The sequence below is a fragment of the Plecotus auritus genome, assembly GCF_963455305.1.
Source record: "Plecotus auritus genome assembly, contig: SCAFFOLD_38, whole genome shotgun sequence".
Taxonomy (NCBI): Eukaryota; Metazoa; Chordata; class Mammalia; order Chiroptera; family Vespertilionidae; genus Plecotus; species Plecotus auritus.
The window spans coordinates 56,878-74,719 of NW_027664297.1; the positions used below are offsets into that span (position 1 = coordinate 56,878).

A 17,842-nucleotide genomic window follows, 5' to 3' on the forward strand; every position below is an offset into this window, starting at 1 on the left:
CAACAGCTTCAGCTCCAAGCTGAACCCTCCGGAGAGAAACTGGTTTGCAGTCAGGAGGAGGCCTGTATTTGCAGTGAGAGCAGTCTTTTCGTTATGCTCTTGTCAAGCGAGATCTACCCTGCCTGCCTGGAAACTAGTAGAAAAGCAAAGATCTAAAAGCAAAGGTCCATGCCCCACGCATGCCGAGTCCAGACTGAAGAAGGCTGCACCCAGCGATGCACCGTGACAGACAGACCACTGGACAAGACGTGTTGCTGCTTTTCCATGAGCTTTATTGCCAACAGTTTAAAATGGTCAACATAAAAAAAAAGAACATCTGATAATAAATACTGCTCTTTGGCTGTAATAAATAAAAAGTTTATTAACAAGGAATGCACTTTTCCAGCCACAAGTGTCTTAAAAAGTAACCAAAACATTGTAGATGGCCACAGTTCACAGTTAAGCAGTCGAGCGCTGCCCCGCTGCCCAGTCACAGCCTTCTCCACGTGGCTCCTCCCCTCCGGGAAGGACGGTCACAGCCCCAGTCCTCCGCCTGAAACGCTCAACAGGAGTCAGAGTCAATGCACCTTTCTCTGGAATTGTCCGAAAAAACTTTTACAACAGGTCACTGCATTCGGGTTCCCACTCGGACTGTCCAGGTCAAGAGCGGCATCCTCAGACAGTCCCGTAGCCAGAAGGACGGCCTTCGTACCACCGCTGCCCGCCTCAACGTGCGGAACCTTCCCCTGTGCCCGCATGGCTCTGTGGGAGGAGCTGCGGCCTCCGTCCCAGTCCGCTAGTTGCACCTCTGCAAGAGCATGTTCAGCGCGTACTCCATCCGCTGCTTCAGCTCCGGTGCGCAGCCAGACACCAGCAGCGTGGTCAGCCGGAAGGTGGTGGAGAGCCGGTCCTCATTGATGTAGGTGAGCAGGTACTCCTCGTCCTGGCTGCAGATGATCACCTTCGTGTGGTCGTGGTAGAAATTCACCTTCGAGAGTAAACCAAGACATTAGGTCTCTGAATATGCATGGGTCACGAGCTAGACGGCAAGTAACTCTTCGGGACCTCCACCTGCCCTTCCCTGGGCTGCTCACCTGGAAGGTGCCGTCGTTGAAGAGCATCATTAAGGCCTTGTCGGACTTGAGCCACTGAAGGAGGTAGAGCCGAGGCCTCCGGGTGTCAGTGACGCTGGGCAGGTCTCCACCCTGGAAGAGATTGGCAGAGGTGCCTGTAGAGACTGCAGTGTGCACTCCATTCCTCGAGGCAGGTGCCTCTCCAAAGGAAGCAGATGTCCGGTGGCCCAGGATCCCCGCCCCTCCCCCGAGCTGCCCCCCGCAGCCCTGAGGCCACTCAGTCGCCCCGGCCGGACCCCCCTCCCAGCATCTGCCCTGAGCCCAGCACGTACGTCCATCAGGTTCTCCTCCATGTAGTGGGAGAAGTACTTCAGCACCGTCACTTGGCTGATGAACTGCTCAGGGGCAGCTGTCGCTGTGAAGACAGAGCACTGGCCGAGCTCCGCATAGTAGTGGACGGTCCTGTGGGCGGGGTGGCGGGAGAGGACAGACGCGGTCAATGGCTGTTTCCACGTCTCAGTGCGAGACCGGGTGCCGCAGGACTGCACGTGCCAGACTCACCGTTTGTCTGGAAGGAGGCTCATGTGGGCCCCGTTGTTGAAGAGGACGCCCACCGTGTGGTCGGAGAGCTGGTACCCGAAGCCGTACTTGTTCGAGTAATCGACCCACTTGGTGACCCACTGGAAGGAGGTGCTGAGCTGCTCCCTGGGGATGCAGTCGGCCTCCGGCATGTTCTCCAGGCACCCGCGGAGGACTCTGGCCACCGTGTCCGCCACGCTCCCCATGGTGCTGTCCTCCAGGCCTGGAAAGTCAGAGGAAGTGATGGAATAATTAACAAACGCCTCGGCTTTGGCAGAAGCCACGTTTCCCTCCACTGATTCTCCTAAGGACATGAACTCAAAACTCCTCCCAGACGTCTCCCAGGTCCTCTGCTTGCTCCTTCGATGGTACGTTAGTTCTGTGCAGGCGGAAGGGCCTGTTACCCAGTGCTGAGCCCTGGCACCGACGTTTCACCGTCGGAAGCGTTGTTGGCATCACTTACATTCACTGCTGCTGCTGCAGCTGCCAAGGGTCCCTCGGACGATCATCCGAATCACGTCCCCAACCTGCTGCCTGTTTTCCACCCCGACTGTTCCTGACCCGGCCACTGTGGCGGGAGGCGGCTGGAGCTCCTGGGAGGAGAACCACACAGTGAGTCCAGCACCTGAAAGTCACTTAGGCCTGAGAAATCCAGGTTCAGAGGAGACCGTGGCCACTCCTGGGAAAACTCCTCAAAGAAGTGGACACAGCAGGTTAGAGCAGTGGACACGGCCAGGTTAGAGCAATGGACACGGCCAGGTTAGAGCCGTGGACACGGCCAGGTTAGAGCAGTGGACACGGCCAGGTTAGAGCCGTGGACACGGCCAGGTTAGAGCCGTGGACACGGCCAGGTTAGAGCTACTGCAGCAGCTCAATTGCACGCATTGTCAACTGAAAGACAAAAACCTTTCCTTTCAAAGGGTAAAGGGATGGGAGAAAAACAAACACTGACATGCTCGAGCTATGACAATCCCAGAGCAAGCGACAGTTAACAGAGTGAGATGACATAGAGCGTCAGTATCCACCTCGTCTGTCCTGTGTTTGTTGGGTTGCTGTGTTATTGAAGCCTTTTTCAAATCGTGCCTGAGCTTGTAAATGTCTTCATCTTCTTTAGACGCTCTATCTGCAAATCGAGGACAAGGATTTCGAGCGTTACTCTATCCTCACCAGGAGGAACAGAGCTAGCATAGTTCCTCACTTTGCATTAGTAACTAGCTCTGAGCACCCAGGGCAAAAACAGCATTTTCATCGCTGCCATTAGCCTCAATTACGCAAGAAGCACACTTCACTGCCTATGCCACAGAAAGCCACCAATCCCATTTGCAGTGCAGGTTTATTACGCCATAAAAAGTGCAAGAGTGTACAAACATACGGGCTACGCTACGCTACTGCAAAAGCCTCTTTTAACTAACGGATCCAACTTAAACATAACACTGGATGCAGAACAGGGAGAGGTCTTCAAACTTACTGTGTGTGTCAATGTATCTTGCTTTGTCTTTTTTGCCACCAAAAAGAGCAGCAGCGGCTTTCCTAAAGAAATTCTTTGCGGGGCTGGACAGGTGGAAATCTGGGACCGTGTGGCAGCAGCTGGAAGAAAGCCTGTCGGGAGTGAAGCCCTGTGGAGCGAGAAAGGCTGTCAGTAACCTGCTGGGACTGGCATCAACAGCATGTCATCGAGAGATCCAAGACACACACCAACCTGCAAAAAGAACTCATGTCGAATGATGTCATCCAAACGGGGCCGGTCCTCTGGGTTTTTGGACAACATGCTCGCTATCAAGTGCTTAGCAGGGGCCAGCAAGGAGGACGGCATGGTGTACCGTGCTTCTCTTATGCACCTGTACGTTTCTTTCAGGTTCGTGGTTTCAAATGGGGGTCTTCCTAGTAGCATTGTGTACCTGGGTGGAAGGAAACGTCTTCATGAATGGTCATGAAGCAACGCTTTTCCAATACGAGATCTAAGCCCACACCTGCTTTGTGCTCGCTATGGTGCAGTCACTTACATGACACAGCCTAACGCCCAGATGTCCGATTCGCAGCCGTGTCCTTGCTTGTTGAGGACTTCGGGGGAGAGATAGTTTGGGGTACCACATATTGTTCTGCAAAGACAAAATAGAAAGAGCTCGTTAGGGACTGTTCCATTGTTTGCATTTGGCTCCCTCGATAAAACCTTGAAAGCACTGTGTTGAGTTTCTATTTGGAAACATTTGACTTTTGGTTTTGGCACTTGAACAGCTGGCATCTGACCAAGTGATTCTTGGTATTTTTTTTTAAGGCATGCCGTTTCCTCCGCCCACACGGACAAAGTGTTTGAACCAACTGGGACCAGGCCTTTGTATGCACAGCAGGCAAACTTAGGACGGGTTTATTTCATATTCAACGTGCAGACATGAGGCACTCGGACCAGGCCAGAGTGGACACTTAGTAGATGCTTCCCCACGTTCACACTGTTGTGGTTTTTAGGTTGAGCATCCACTGACCTTCTCTGCCACGTCACCTGGGAAATAATGGGGCGCCTTTGGCCTGCACAGACCCCAGGAGGAGGGGGTCTTTCTGGCTCTCACCTCCTTCTGTGCTCCAAGGGCTCCAGCCTGGCTGCCAAACCGAAGTCCCCGACTTTCAGCTCCATGGCCTCATTAATAAAAAAGTTCCCTGGGGGACAAACAACACGCGCCTGAGTCCTTTGAAGGCCCTGGACTCGACCAAGTGCACACACACGGCTTTGGGGGAAGCGGCCAGCTGCTGACTGTTCACCCCCTCCCCCGCCCCGCCCCCATTCCTCAGCAAGATGGAAGGCTGGATCCCAGGGAGGGGCATGCATGAGTCAGGGAGCGAGACAGAAGAGGGGCCCTCTCCACAAGCCAGTGTCCGAGTGAAGGACTCACCGAGTTTGAGATCCCTGTGCAGGATTTCCTGCTCGTGAAGGTACTTCAGTCCCGACACGATCTGCCGGAGGTAGTATCGAACTTCGGGCTCCGTCAGCACCTTCCTTGCTTTCAGGATGTGAGCCATGGACTGGGGGGAGGGGAGGGGAGGGGAGGCGCTGTCAGGCAGGGACATCAGCTTCAGGACGTGGGGTTCCCTACCCCCCCACACGGACCCTGGCGCCCGCGGCCCCCCAGCCCCAGCCCCCGCGGCGCCCAGGGCGCGCACGCACCCCAGCCCCAGCCCCGCAGCGCGCACGCACCCGCCGGCTGCAGTACTCCAGCAGGATGTAGATGTTCTCCTGGTCCTCGAAGTGGTGGTGGAACTGGACGACGTGCTTGTGGTGCAGGAGCCGGTGCAGCTCGATCTCCTTGTCGATCTGCGGGAGGCACAGGCTCAGCCCCGCCGGCCGCGCGGCAGGCGGTTCCCACCCGCGGCCCCGCCGAGAGCGCCCCACCGCACACACCTTCTCCCGCTGGTGGGGTTTGGCCACCCGGCTGTGAGGGATGATCTTGGCCGCGTAGACTTTGTTGTTCGTCAAATCCGTCATCTCGTAACATTTGGCGAAGCCTCCCTGCAAGGAAACAAAGCCGAGACGGAACTGAGCCTGGCAGAGCGGTGGGCGGCGGGGATGGTCGAAAAACAAGCAAAAATAAGCAAGAAAGGCAGAGGCTGGGGGGTAGGGCGGGGGCGCAGGCTGCTCCCCAAGCTCCTTCCCGACGGAAAGCGCCCGGTCCCCCCGAGGGAGACCCCGGCGGCGGGGGCGGCGCCCTCACCTTGCCCAACACCCGGCCGCGGCAGTAGCGCCTCCCCGTCGTGGGGTCCACGACGACCCGTGACACCTCGGCGCCCGCGTGGTGGCGGGGCTGCGGGGCGGCCGGCGGCTCCTCGGCGGGAGACGGCCGCCTGCGCTTCGGGTCCCCGCCCGCCCTGCCCGGCTGCTCGCCGGCCTTGGCGCCCGCCGGCTGCGCGGCGATAGTACGGAGCAGCTCCATGTCGCCGCCGCCACTTGTGCGAATGCGAGAGCCGCGCGGCCTCTTATACGGGGGCCGCGGCCACGCCGGGAACGTCACGACGTCGCCACGCCCACTGGTCGCGCGGGGCGGAGCGCAGCTGGGGCGAGGGGCGGCCGAGATTCCCGCACCCCCGGGGCCGCGGCCCCGCCCTCCGGGCTGTCGTCGCCTCGGGGGTCGAGGCATGGCCCCGAGGCCCTCCGTCCCGGCCCCGCGCCCGCGAACACCCCCGCAGCCCGACAGCTCGTGTTCGGGGTGACGCGCCCCGCGTGGCCTCCGCCTCGCAGGCAGTCGAGCGCGGGGCAAGGGCGCCCCCTTGCGGGACGTTGCTGAAGCGCAATGGGCGCGCGACGGTGGCACGTGGACCGCCCGCAAGGTGAGTGGGCAGGTGCCGCGCCCAGTGCGGGTTTGCAGGGATGTCGCTGTCACGTGCTCCGGGGGGGGGGGGGATGCTCACGGCGCCGGTGTAGGGGCGTCACCCCGAGGCCCCTCGGGCTTCCCACTCCCAGGTGTCACCAGGGCACCGCGGTTCCTGCTCCTGCAGCGGGTGCCACTCTGAGCCCTCGGGGCGAGGCGCCGCGGGCAGGGTTTGAGGAGCCTGACTTAATCCCGGGTGGGCACTGCCGTTTCACAGACGAGGACACGGGGCCGACAGTTTAGGTCGCTCTCTCCGTGTTTCAGAGCATCCAGGTGAGGCGCCGAGCTGCACACAGGTGTTTGCCCGGCGCTGACCCGACGGGCCCGCCGGGCTCAGATGTGAACGCTGACGCCATTGCCAGGGACATCCCCCTTCCTGGCCCGGGAGGTGCCTAGACAGAGGGCTGCCCGCAGCGCACCTGTGTTATCTCAGATGCAGGTTTGCGTGGCGTGGACACGTTTTCTAAGACCTGTCTGGATACCCGCGACGTGGTGCAGGAGGGGGGCTCCCAGACAGGAAGGAATGGGGTTGTGGGAGCGGCCGGGCAAGCTCAGGCACGTCCAGGGAAAGAAGACCTTCCCCGACCCCAGGGCGTGAGGGGCGGGGCCAGACGGGAACCAGGTCACGTGACCCCGCCCTTCTGGCCTCAAGCTGGGGGACCTTTGCTCCCCGCCTGTCCTGGGCTCGCTGGTTTAGGAAATACAGCCTTCCTTTCCAGACCTATTTCACACCGTGTCTTTGTCCTATTGTTCGGTAATGAATTTTCAATCTATAATTGGTTGTGGTTTTCTAAGGTAAAAGGACTGTGAAGAATAGATTGTCATGTTTTTCTTTATTTCATTTATTTGATTATCACACACTACTTGATACATTTTTACCGAATGTACTAAGAATTTGATAGGCTATTGAACGTTTCATGTGAAATGTAGGTCTCCCCTCCCAAACCCTTGGGCATTTAGTACAATATTAACACTGTATGTGTGTTATGGGGTCAGCTGTGAAATTTGATTTTTTTGGTTGGTGGTGCCATCATGTGGACAGAACCAAAACTGCAGTCCATAGAGCAAAAAAGAAAATGTACTTTCCAATGGAGACAAATCTTTAATTGCAAACCATTTCTCTTTAGTTCTGTAGATGTAATGCAAATGCAGTTAAAAATCCCAATAGGATTTTTCATTGAAACTTGACAAGCTTATTTTTGAACTTTACATGAAAGTGTAAGTGATCAAAACAAGCAAGGTCACTTTAAAGGAGAATTAAAGGGGCCTTTCTTTCCCAGCCATCATGACTGTCATGAAGCTGTAGCTGTCAGGAGAGTTTGGTCCTCTTGCAGGAGCCGACTTCCAGTGGACTAGAGTAGAGAGCCTGGAAATAGACCCACATCTATGTGGGATGTTGAGAAATGAGGGAGGTGCCCAGGATGGAGGGACTAGTCAGTAAATGGCACAGGAAGCAAATGGTTTTCCATATTTAAAAAATCTATATATAAAAGCCTAAGCGACCATCGCAACCGAAACAACCGAATGGATGACCGAACAGGTCAGCAGGGGGGGCAGTTGGGGGTGACCAGGCTGGCAGGGGGGTTAGTGAGGGACAACCAAATGACTGAGCAGTGGGCTGTGTGGGGTGACCATGCCGGCAGGGGGGGCAGTAAGGGGCGACCAAACGACTGAACAGCAGGTTGCGTGGGGCGACCAGGCCAGCAGGGGGGACAGTTGGGGGCCACCAGGCCAGTGGTGGGGGTGCAATGAGGGGCGACCAGACTGGCAGAGGGGAGCAGTGAGGGGCAACCAGGTTGGCGTGGGGGGCAGTTGGGGGCAACCAGGCCAGCAGGGGGGGGCAGTAAGGGGCAATTAGGCCAGTGGGGGAGGCAGTTAGGGGTGACCAGGGCGGCAGGGGGGGCAGTTGGGGGTGACCAGGCCAGCAGGGGAGGCATTTGGGGTGACCAGGCCAGCAGGGGGGGCAGTTAGGGGTGATCAGGCAGGCAGGCAGGTGAGCAGTTAGGAGCCAGTGGTCCCAGATTGTGAGAGGGATGTCCGACTACTGGTTTAGGCCTGACCGGGCCTAAACCGGCAGTCAGACATCCCCCAAGGGGTCCCAGATTGGAGAGGGTGCAGGCTGGGCTGAGGGGACGCCCCCCCCCCCCTGCCCCCCCTCCTGTGCACAAATTTCGTGCACTGGGCCTCTAGTTGTTAACATAAAAAACATTCAAACCTGTAAAGAATTTTTGTGAGTTTATTGGAGCCAAACTGTGGACAATTGCCGGGAAGCAGAACCTCAATGTCTTGACATAACGCTACGGAGAATGGTGGTTTCTCACCTTGCTTTACACATTACAAAGGAGGAGGCATAGTGGGGCACATGAACTCCATTGGTGAGAGATTAGGAAGGCGGGAGTGAGCAAAGGGGGGGAACCTCTGGGATTGGATAAAAAGTAAAACGATAGACACATCCTCTTACACCGGTGGGTTCAGGATAGTTAACAGCCAACAATTAACAAGATAGCTAACCACGTGGGAATCTGTCGTCTCTGCCCTGGTGCCCTGGCCCATGGGTTGGGCCCTGAGGGTCCAGATAAAGGGAAGCTACAAGTTACCCTGACGTTCCTCAGGCAGGTTATCGTAGAGGCAGAAAGACGAGAGGCTCAGTGCAGATCGAAGCTGATCTTTGTCAGGGAAGATCCTGGCCTGGGACATGACTACCCACCATAAGCTGCTTTTTAATGAAAGGTTTTAATTTCAGACCATCCTCTGTGGCTACTTTACGTCTCTGAGTCTGCAAGGCTGCCACGCAGGCCTCCCCTGAGTTGGTCAGGTTAGCACAGGGGTGGGCAAACTTTTTGACTCGAGGGCCACAATGGGTTCTTAAACTGGACCGGAGGGCTGGAACAAAAGCATGGATGGAGTGTTTGTGTGAACTAATATAAATTCAAAGTAAAGGAGTGGAGGGGAGAGCAAGAGAACCGCTCTTTTGGCTCCGCGGGCCGGATAGAACAGCCGAATGGGCTGGATCCGGCCCTTGGGCCGTAGTTTGCCCACGGCTGGGTTAGCATGTGGCCTTTTTTTCGTCTACAAAATTAAATCCATGCTTTACACTGTGTTACTTCTCTAGGCTGCCATTGCAGAGTACCCCAGACTGGTCCTTAACCAACAGAAACGGATTTTCTCACAGTCCTGCAGCTGAAGGCCAAGACCCCAGTGCAGGCGGTTGGTTTCTCCTGAGACCCCTCCCCGGCTGCAGAGGGTGCCTCCTCACAGGCGGTTGCTCTGGGCCAAGCATCACTGGTGTCCCTGTGTGTGCCCACCTTTCCTGGTAGAAGAACAGGAATTAGATTGGATTAGAATCCGCCCATGTGACCTCACGTCACCTCAGTTACCTCTTTAAAGGCCTTGTGTCCAAATACAGTCACATTCTGGGGTTAGGGCTGCATATGAATTGGGAGGGGACCCTGTTCAGCTCATAACACCCATACCAGGTACAAAATACCTTCTCCAGACAAAGTATGGACAGAAAGATCAAGAACAAAACAACAGATTAGTAGAAAATGTAGGAAGCCAATTCTTTGAGCATAGAGTAGGGACTTTCAGTCTATATTTATGAAATGCTAGGTGACCATCCCAACCGAAACAACCGAACGGACGACCAAACAGGCTGTGTGGGGCGACCAGGCCAGCAGGGGGGTTAGTGAGGGATGACCAAAGGACCGAACAGCAGGCTGCGTGGGGCAACCAGGCCGGCAGAGGGGGACAGTGAGGGGCGCCAGGCTGGCGGGGTCGGGGCAGTTGGGGGGTGAACAAGCCAGCAGGGGGTGCAGTAAGGGGCGACCAGGCCTGCGGGGGGGGGGGGGGCAGTTGGGGGCAACCAGGCCAGCAGAGGGGCAGTTAGGGATGATCAAGCAGGCAAGCAGTTAGGAACCAGTGGTCCCAGATTGTGAGAGGGATGTCCGACTGCCGGTTTAGGCCCGATCCCTAAACTGGCAGTCAGACATCCCCCAAAGGGTCCCGGATTGGAGAGGGTGCAGCTGGACTGAGGGGACCCCCCACCCATGCACGAATTTTGTGCACCGGGCCTCTAGTTGAGATATAATAGTCATATAACATTTTACTAGTTTTACGACATAATGGTTTGATGTTTGTATATATTGTGAACTGATTAACACAGTAAGTTTACACCGCCATGTAAGTTTTATAGTTATAAATTTTTTTTCTTGTGATGAGAACTAAGATCTACTGTTAGCAACTTTCAAATACGCAATAGGCGCTGTTCATTACAGTCACCCTCCTGTATCTTACATTCCAGGACTAGTTAATCTTTAACCGGAAGCTTGGCAACCGGCTCCCATTTTGCTCACCCCACCCTATCTCTGGCACCCACCAGTCTGGTCTCTGGATTCCACATATAAGTGGTGTGGACGAAAGGGGCCACATGCTGACCTGACCAGCTCGGGGAGGCCTGCATGGCGGTCTTGCAAACTCAGAGCCCTAAAGGAACCACAGGATGGTCTGAAATTAAAACTAAAAGCAGTGATGGTGGGTAGTCACCTCCCAGGCTGGTATCTTCCCTGACGAGGTCAATCTTTACCTTAACTGAGCCTGCTGTCTTTTTGCATCTATGATAGCATTTCCTTGAAATGTCAGGATAACATGTAACTTCCCTTTTTTCTGGACCCCTCAGGGCACAACCAAATGCCCTGGTCCCCAGGACAGAGACCACAAATCCCTTCATTGTTATTGTTATGTTAATTGTTGACCATTAACTCTCCTGTACGCACCCAAGTAAAAGAATTATGTGTCTATCATTTCACTTTTTATTCAGTCCCAGAGTCCTCCCCCCCAACCACCCCACTTTGCTGTCTCCCGCCTCCCTAACCGATCACCCCTGGATTTCATGAACCCACTTACGGCTCCTCCTTTGATTGCAGTGTATGAAAATAGGTGAAAAACCGCCATTCTCCGGAGCACTATCCCAATCTGTTGAGATTCTGCTTCCTGGCAATTGTCGACAGTTTGGCTCAAATAAACTCACAAAAATTCTTTACAGGTTTGAATGTTTTTTACGCTAACAGTGGGAACATACAGTATGTATTTGTCTCTCTGACTTATTTCAGTTAGCATAATGCCCTCAAGGTCTGTCTATGTTGTCTCAAATGGCAGGATTTCCTTCTTTTTTAAGGCTGGATAATGTTCCAATATATGTATGTACCACAATTTTTTTATTCAGTGATGCATTGAGGGGCACTCCATACCTGGTCGACTATGAGTCATGCGGCAGTGAACATAGGAGTGTATTTTTCTCGTGGAGATTGTGATTTTGTTTCCTCTGGCTATATATCCAGGCCAGGAATTGCTGGATTGTGTGGTAGTTCTATTTTTAATTTTTTGAGGAACCTCCATACTGCTTTCCGCAGTGGCTGCACCAATTTACATTTTCACCAACATCCTCGCCAACACTTCTCATCTTTTTGATAATAGTCATTCTGGAGGTTATGAGGTGGTATTTTGTGGTTTTGATTTGTATTTCCCTGATGACTAGGGATGTTGAGAATCTTCTCATGTACCTGTTGACCATGTATATGTCTTCTTGGGAGAATGTCTATTCAAGTCCTCTGTCCATTTTAAAATAAAATTGTTTTTCTTTTTTCTATTGAATTGTGTAAGTTCTTCATATATTTTGGATACTAGTTCTTTATCAGATGCAGGATTTGGAAATGGTTTTCCTTGTTTTGTAGGCTGCCTTTTCATTCTGTTGGTTATTTCTGTTGCTGTGCAGAGATTTTTAATTTGATGTGGCCCCACTTATTTTCGCTTTTGTTGCCAAATCAAAAAAATCATTGCCATACTGACGTCAAGAAGCTTAACCCCTAAAACAAACAAACAAACAAAAACAAGATGCTTGCCCCCGGTTTTCTTCTATTAGTTTTATTGTAGTAGGTCTTTTATTCAAGTCTTTAATCTATTTTGAGTTGATTTTTCTGCCTGGCCTAAAGATAGTGGCCCAGTTTCATTCTCTTCCATGTGGCTGTCCAGTTGTCCCAACACCATTTATTGGAAGACTATACTTTATGTGTGTATACGAGAATATACATGGGGAATAGATGGTTTCTTTACTAAAGGGAAACAATTTTTTAACATGCAAAAAGCATTAACTCTATAACAAAAGATTGGTAAATTTGGTTAAATTAAATAAGTTTGATTCATCAAAAGATACCTTAAAGTAAAAAGAAAGGCTATAAATTGGTAGAGATATCTGCATACATATAACAAAACATTAGTAAAAGGGTATATAAAGGGCTCCTACAAAATGATAAAAACAACCCAACAGAAAAATGAGGGGAAGACACAAGCAAGCATTTTGTAGAAAAGGAACTACTAGTACTTCTATCCAATAAACAAGATGAGATGCTCAAAGGCAAGATGAGATTCTCAAAGTCATTAATAATCAGAAAAATGTCAATTAGGACCATTTAAAATTACTTAACAAGTACTAATTAGGAAGCCTAAAACTCTCAATTGTTGGAGAAGATGTAGAGCAACAATCTATCTATATAAAAGCCAGCGAACAAATGGCGAAACAGAACAACCAGTCAACCAGTCGCTATGATGCACACTGACCACCAGGGGGTAGACACTCAATGCAGGAGCTGCCCCCTGGTGGTCAGTGTGCTCCCATAGAGGGAGCAGCCGCTCAGAGGGGAGGTCCACAGCCACTCAGCTGACCAGGATGAGCGGCTGTTCCCACAGTAGGCCGATCCCTGCAGGCCCCCCACCAGTGCTTGAATCCTGTGCACCAGGCCCTTAGTTCACTTACATAATTACTCTGGGAGAGCAGCGAAGTGATCATTCTGTGCCTTACAACCCAGCGAAGTAGTCATGCTGTGCACCAAAGGACACATTGAAACATAGTCATGACAACACCTTAATGAAAGCAAAAAACCCAACATCACAACCCTAAAAGAGACTCAAACCAAATGCCCATTAGACAGGAGGTGTAGTATATACCCATCTGGGATATTATATGAAAATCAATGAATTATAGACATCCATATCAGCATGAATAAATCTTAATGTTGTGTTTAAAAATGGAAAATTTAAGGTGACTCTTTTATAAAATTCAAGAGCTAAATCTAAATATTATGTTCATACATACATATTTTTCTTTTAAAAAATAAGCAAATGTTAAAAACACAAAATCTCAAAAAACTATTTTAAAAAACAAAGAGATGTTAAACACAAAATTTCAGATAATGGTTACCTTGCACGAATGAGGCAGGGATATAGGAGAGACCACGACATGTGGGTTTGTGTAAATTATTGTCAGTGATTTTGTTCTTGAGGTGGATTACAGAAACTAAAAAGCAGCATGCATGCGGAGATCAATGATAACTATGCCATGAGCCAAGGAGTAGGGTTAGTCCCATTATGAGAACCTTAAATTGGGGTTTAAAAAGATCTGATGAACCTGGCCGGCATGCTTCAGTGGTTGAGCGTCAATCTATGAATCAGGAGATCATGGTTCGATTCGTGGTCAGGGCACATGCCTGGGTTGTGGGCTCCATCCCCAATAGGGGGCGTGCAGGAGGCAGCCGATCCATGATTCTCTCTCATCATGGATGTTTCTATTCCTCTCTCCCTCTTCCTTCCTCCCTGAAAGCAATAAAAATATATTTAAAAAAAATTCTGATGAGTGTAATGGTGTGAGGGAAGTAAAGCAAGGAGAACAGTGTGGCATGGGAATGTGCTGTCAGGAGGCTGCAGGACTCAGCAGGGCGTGCTGCGTCTGCTAACTATCCCAGGCACAAGGCTTTAATTTAGGTGAAGAGAGCCCAAACCTCATTTTATGTCCATCACAATATATTTGATTGGATATTTGGGTTTAATATGTAACAATGAATATAAAATAAAAGGTTACATTTAGTATTTAAATATTAAGTATACTAGAGGTCTGGTGCACAAAATCGTGCACCAGTGGGGTCCCTTGGCCTGGCCCACAGGATCGGGCGGAAACTGGCTCTCTGACATCCCCCGAAGGGTCCCTGAGGTTGGCCAACTGGGGAGGGACTGTGGGAGGGCTCCAGGGTGTGTCCGGCCCGTCTTTCTCAGTCCTGATTGGCTGGACTCCAGCAGCAAGCTAAGCTACCTGTCTGAGCATCTGCCCCCTGGTGGTCAGTGCGTGTCATAGCAAGCGGTTGAGCGGCCTTAGCATATCATTAGCATATTATGCTTTGGTTGGTTGAACGGACCACTGACTACTTAGCATATTAGGCTTTTATTATATAGGATTATATAGGATTGCATATTACATATGCTTTATGTTGTGGTTATTTTGACATATCGGCATTTTGCAAATGAATAACACTCACTAGCAAATCCTGTCAGTAATCTTTGGTGAAGTTTATATTGTACATACATTGGTTAAAGTATTTGACCAAAAACTTTTATTTATTCATCTGTCTGTTTATCTACCTACCTACCTACCTACCTACCATTCATCTGTCAGTTTTCAGGACATGGTAATAATAACAGTATTTGAGAGTGTGAGGGCTAAAGAAAGAACTTTTCCTTCCACCGTCTAAGTTTTTCTAGCTGGGCTAACAATCAAATTAAAGAGACAGATTAACAGGAGAAAATGCCCTCAGTTTATTTTATGAACACACATTCGGGGCTGCCATGAGCATAGAGCCCCAACGAAGCACGGGCAGTCGAGGGTTGTATCCATGTGTGATTGGGCCTTCAAAGGTCAGGAAGACACTCAGTGGAATGGAAAAGCCAGTGTTTGGGGAAAGACTGTTTGCTGCCTCTTGGACCACGGGACATGGTGAGCACTGACAAAGGGCCTCACGCTCCTCCTGCGCGTCAAGGAGCTCACATTAAACTGCAGGACACGGAGGGTGTCTCCTTCCGGGAACAGGCCCTCTGTCTAACGTTCTTTTAGGCCAGCCGTGGGCAAACTACGGCCCGCGGGCCGGATCTGGCCCATTCGGCTGTTCTATCCGGCCTGCGGAGCCGAAAGAGCAGAGGGTTCTCTTGCTCTCCCCTCCGCTCCTTTACTTTGAATTTATATTAGTTCACACAAACACTCCATCCATGCTTTTGTTCTGGCCCTCCGGTCCAGTTTAAGAACCCATTGTGGTCCTCGCGTCAAAAAGTTTGCCCACCCCTGTTTTAGGCAGTTAGGGGAGTTCACAGGCTTTCCCCTGAGTCTTTTGTTCCTTAATAACCAGCTTAAAATCAATATTCCAAAAGGCATATTGTGGGGGCCAGTCGCTTCCCTTCAAGAGCACCCCAACCCCATTCACTGTTGCACAAAGCACAGCTGTCATTGCAGTGGACTTAGCGCTCCCTCTGCTGGTACAAAGTGGTAATGCAACGCAGTGCTGTCAAGTCATGCCCACCTGGAAGTCACCTCACTTTTGCATCTGTCTTAAAGGGCACACTTTTTTTCTAAAATCAATTTATTTAAAGTCTTATAAATAAAAAAAAAAACTTATTAAGAGAATATAACAAAAATAAGCTCACGGTGTTTTAGCTTTTCCTCATTCTTGGAAATGAAAACCTTCTGTAAGTATTATGAAAAACCTGTCTTATTGGCGTCCTATAAAACTTGTAGAGAACATCTCTCTGTCCTCCCCTTTGGAACGTTTGTGTCTTGCAGTTTGCATCTCCTCACGCATGCAGGTCTGAACTTCTGTTCCTTAGAAAGCAACGACGGAGGGGCACCCTTCCCTCAGACCTTCCAGTCCACTGGAGTTCAGACAGCGGGGAGCTCGCCACAAACTTCACCAGAAAACCCACTCACGTGGAATGTTGTGTGTGGACCAGCATCACCCTATAGCCCCTTAAAAACTTTTCTTGGGAGCGAAGACCCTCTTTTGTCATCCTATTTTAATGCCAATGCCTTACGAGATCCAGTTTTACTATTTTTAAAACTATTTGAAGAAACTGGTCCCTTCCTGTTCATTCACCTTGACATTTATTAAATTGGGAGATCTCTGGGCACTGCAGGTGGGAAATAAAAACCAGGCAGGAGATCTAACTCGGTGAGTTTTAGCTCCCCCCAGAGCTTTCAGCACAGCAGACACAAGGAAGCTCCTTAGAGCCGTTCTGAAACACTGCTCCTGCTGCAGGAGAGAGAAAAGGCCTTCACCTTGTGCCTGTAGAGTCCTGAGCAGCTCGATGCGAACAAGGGTGTTTACAGCAACGACAAAGGGCCTTCTCCCCCGGGAGGGTCTCCGTGTCCTCAGAAGGCAGGCAGGCAGGCGGACGGACAGACGGACGGACGGACGGACAGGCCCGGCGCTGTTCTCTGTCCTGGCCTCCTGCTCTCCCACAGCCCCTCCCGCTGCTGGAGCTCTGGAGCAGCCAGTTAGCAGTGTTCACCCCTGGGCTTGCTCTGTCCGAGAGGTGGCCTTGACGTTTTCTCCATCCCTCTCAGGACCAGGGGGAAAGATTCCAAAGCGTTTGTAAGGTATGTCACAGTCAATCCTGAAAAACAACTGCGTCACATAAAAAATGCAAACCTAAATCTTAGAATGTGTAGGAAAATGAGGAAACACTAGCCATCAGGCCTCACGGAATACAGCTGTTTCTGGACTGGGACCGTTGGCCTCCCACGAGGGGACCTTCGGCAATGTCCAAAGGCATCAGGTGTCCCGAGTGGGGAGGCGGGCTGCTGGCTTCTGGGAGGGGGAGGCCAGGGATGTGCAAGGCAGGCCTGCACAGGAAGGAACTCTGAGCTACATAATGCTCGGAGGCAAAGTCATAGCTGCAGTGTTTACATCACTAGACGAAGAGGAATGAGAACAAATCTATTTAAAAAGTAATAGGTGGCCCTGCCAGTGCCGCTCAGCTGGCTGCATGTCATCCGGGCGCTGGAAGGTCGCTGGAGGCCCTGGTCAGGGCGCGGAGGGGAGGCAGCTGACGGGTGTTTCTCATATCAGTGCTGCTCTCTCTCTAAAGTCAATAAAAACATTTTTTATAAAGAAGTAATAAAACACAAGTTGTTAGCTAGCCCAGAATCTGTCTTCCCTTTCCCTCAGAAAAGAGGGCAACAGAGAGACAGAAAATGTACTTAAAATAACCAGAGAGGAAATTTAAGGAATAATTGGAGATACTTAGTCCACGTAAATAGCCTAAGTCTATGATGAGATAGACACTTTCCTAAGAAAATATTTATCAAATCTGATGCCAGAAATATTAAAAAATTTAGCAAGACCAATTTGCACAGAAGTGGAGAAATTTGTCAAAAACTGCCCTCTAAAAAGCCCTCAGGCCTAGCTGGTTTCATGGGGCAACTCTGTATCACTATAAAGTTCAATAATTCCAATACTTTTTAAGCTGTTCTAGGTCATAGAATAAAATAGAAACTTAGAATTTATTTTTTTAAATATATTTTTATTGATTTCAGAGAGGAAGGAAGCGGGAGAGAGAGATGGAAACATCACGCCTCACACTGGGGATCGAGCCTGCAACCTGGGCATGTGCCCCGTGGACATTTTACAGGAAGACATTAGCACACAAACCCCAGTGTCTACTTGTTAAGTGAGGTTTTCTTGTAGGGGCGCCAGGCCCGGTTGCTGGGGGGGGGGGGGGGCGGGGGGGGCGCGCGGGCGCAGGGCGGGCAGGTGCTGCCTGTACCTGCAGCTTCTAGCAGGCACAACGGAGACGACCTCGGAGCAGTTGGCCGCCTGGGGGTGAGGCTGTGTCTGCAGCAGCTGAAGGGGAGGAGATACTAGCGGGCGGTTTCGAATGCTGTGTGTTCACTCGGTGAACGTCCAGGCGTCGTACAAACAGGGCAGAGCGTTAGGCGTTCGTGTGGAGAGACCTCCAAAGCACCTGCTGAGAAGCACAGGGGCTGTG

General features: G+C 51.3%; 2 protein-coding genes across 3 annotated transcripts in view; one reads left to right on the forward strand and one right to left on the reverse strand.

Moving 5' to 3' along the window:
• Positions 1–250: 250 nt before the first annotated feature.
• PLK2 (polo like kinase 2) lies at positions 251–5,565 on the reverse strand. Its single transcript, XM_080688748.1, has 14 exons — positions 5,333–5,565; positions 5,023–5,130; positions 4,819–4,935; positions 4,517–4,646; positions 4,196–4,283; positions 3,635–3,730; positions 3,331–3,529; positions 3,100–3,247; positions 2,657–2,754; positions 2,095–2,224; positions 1,614–1,854; positions 1,385–1,514; positions 1,074–1,184; positions 251–967 (listed from the first exon to the last, which is right to left on the reverse strand). Exons 1-14 carry the CDS (start codon positions 5,549–5,551, stop codon positions 776–778), a joined length of 2,007 nt encoding a protein of 668 aa, XP_080544874.1. The 5' UTR covers positions 5,552–5,565; the 3' UTR covers positions 251–775.
• Positions 5,566–5,655: 90 nt separating this feature from the next.
• Positions 5,656–17,842, forward strand: part of GAPT (GRB2 binding adaptor protein, transmembrane) — a 33,036-nt gene continuing 20,849 nt past the window's right edge. Inside the window, exon 1 of one of the 2 annotated variants that reach the window (XM_080688749.1) lies at positions 5,656–5,945. In XM_080688749.1, coding sequence (XP_080544875.1) covers positions 5,909–5,945 — 37 coding nt within the window. In that variant the 5' untranslated portion in view covers positions 5,656–5,908. The remainder of the gene's footprint in view (positions 5,946–17,842) is intronic. The other variant, XR_013959819.1, reaches the window with a different exon arrangement.

Bases quoted from the DNA above. Each gene is read 5' to 3' on its own strand.
- PLK2 (XM_080688748.1), bottom strand. From the start codon at position 5,551: ATGGAGCTGCTCCGTACTATCGCCGCGCAGCCGGCGGGCGCCAAGGCC. The intron at 3,731-4,195 runs GTGAGAGCCAGA...TTGTCTTTGCAG, and splicing joins CCCTTGGAGCACAGAAGGAG to AACAATATGTGGTACCCCAA. The intron at 3,248-3,330 runs GTTGGTGTGTGT...CTCGCTCCACAG, and splicing joins GACATGAGTTCTTTTTGCAG to GGCTTCACTCCCGACAGGCT.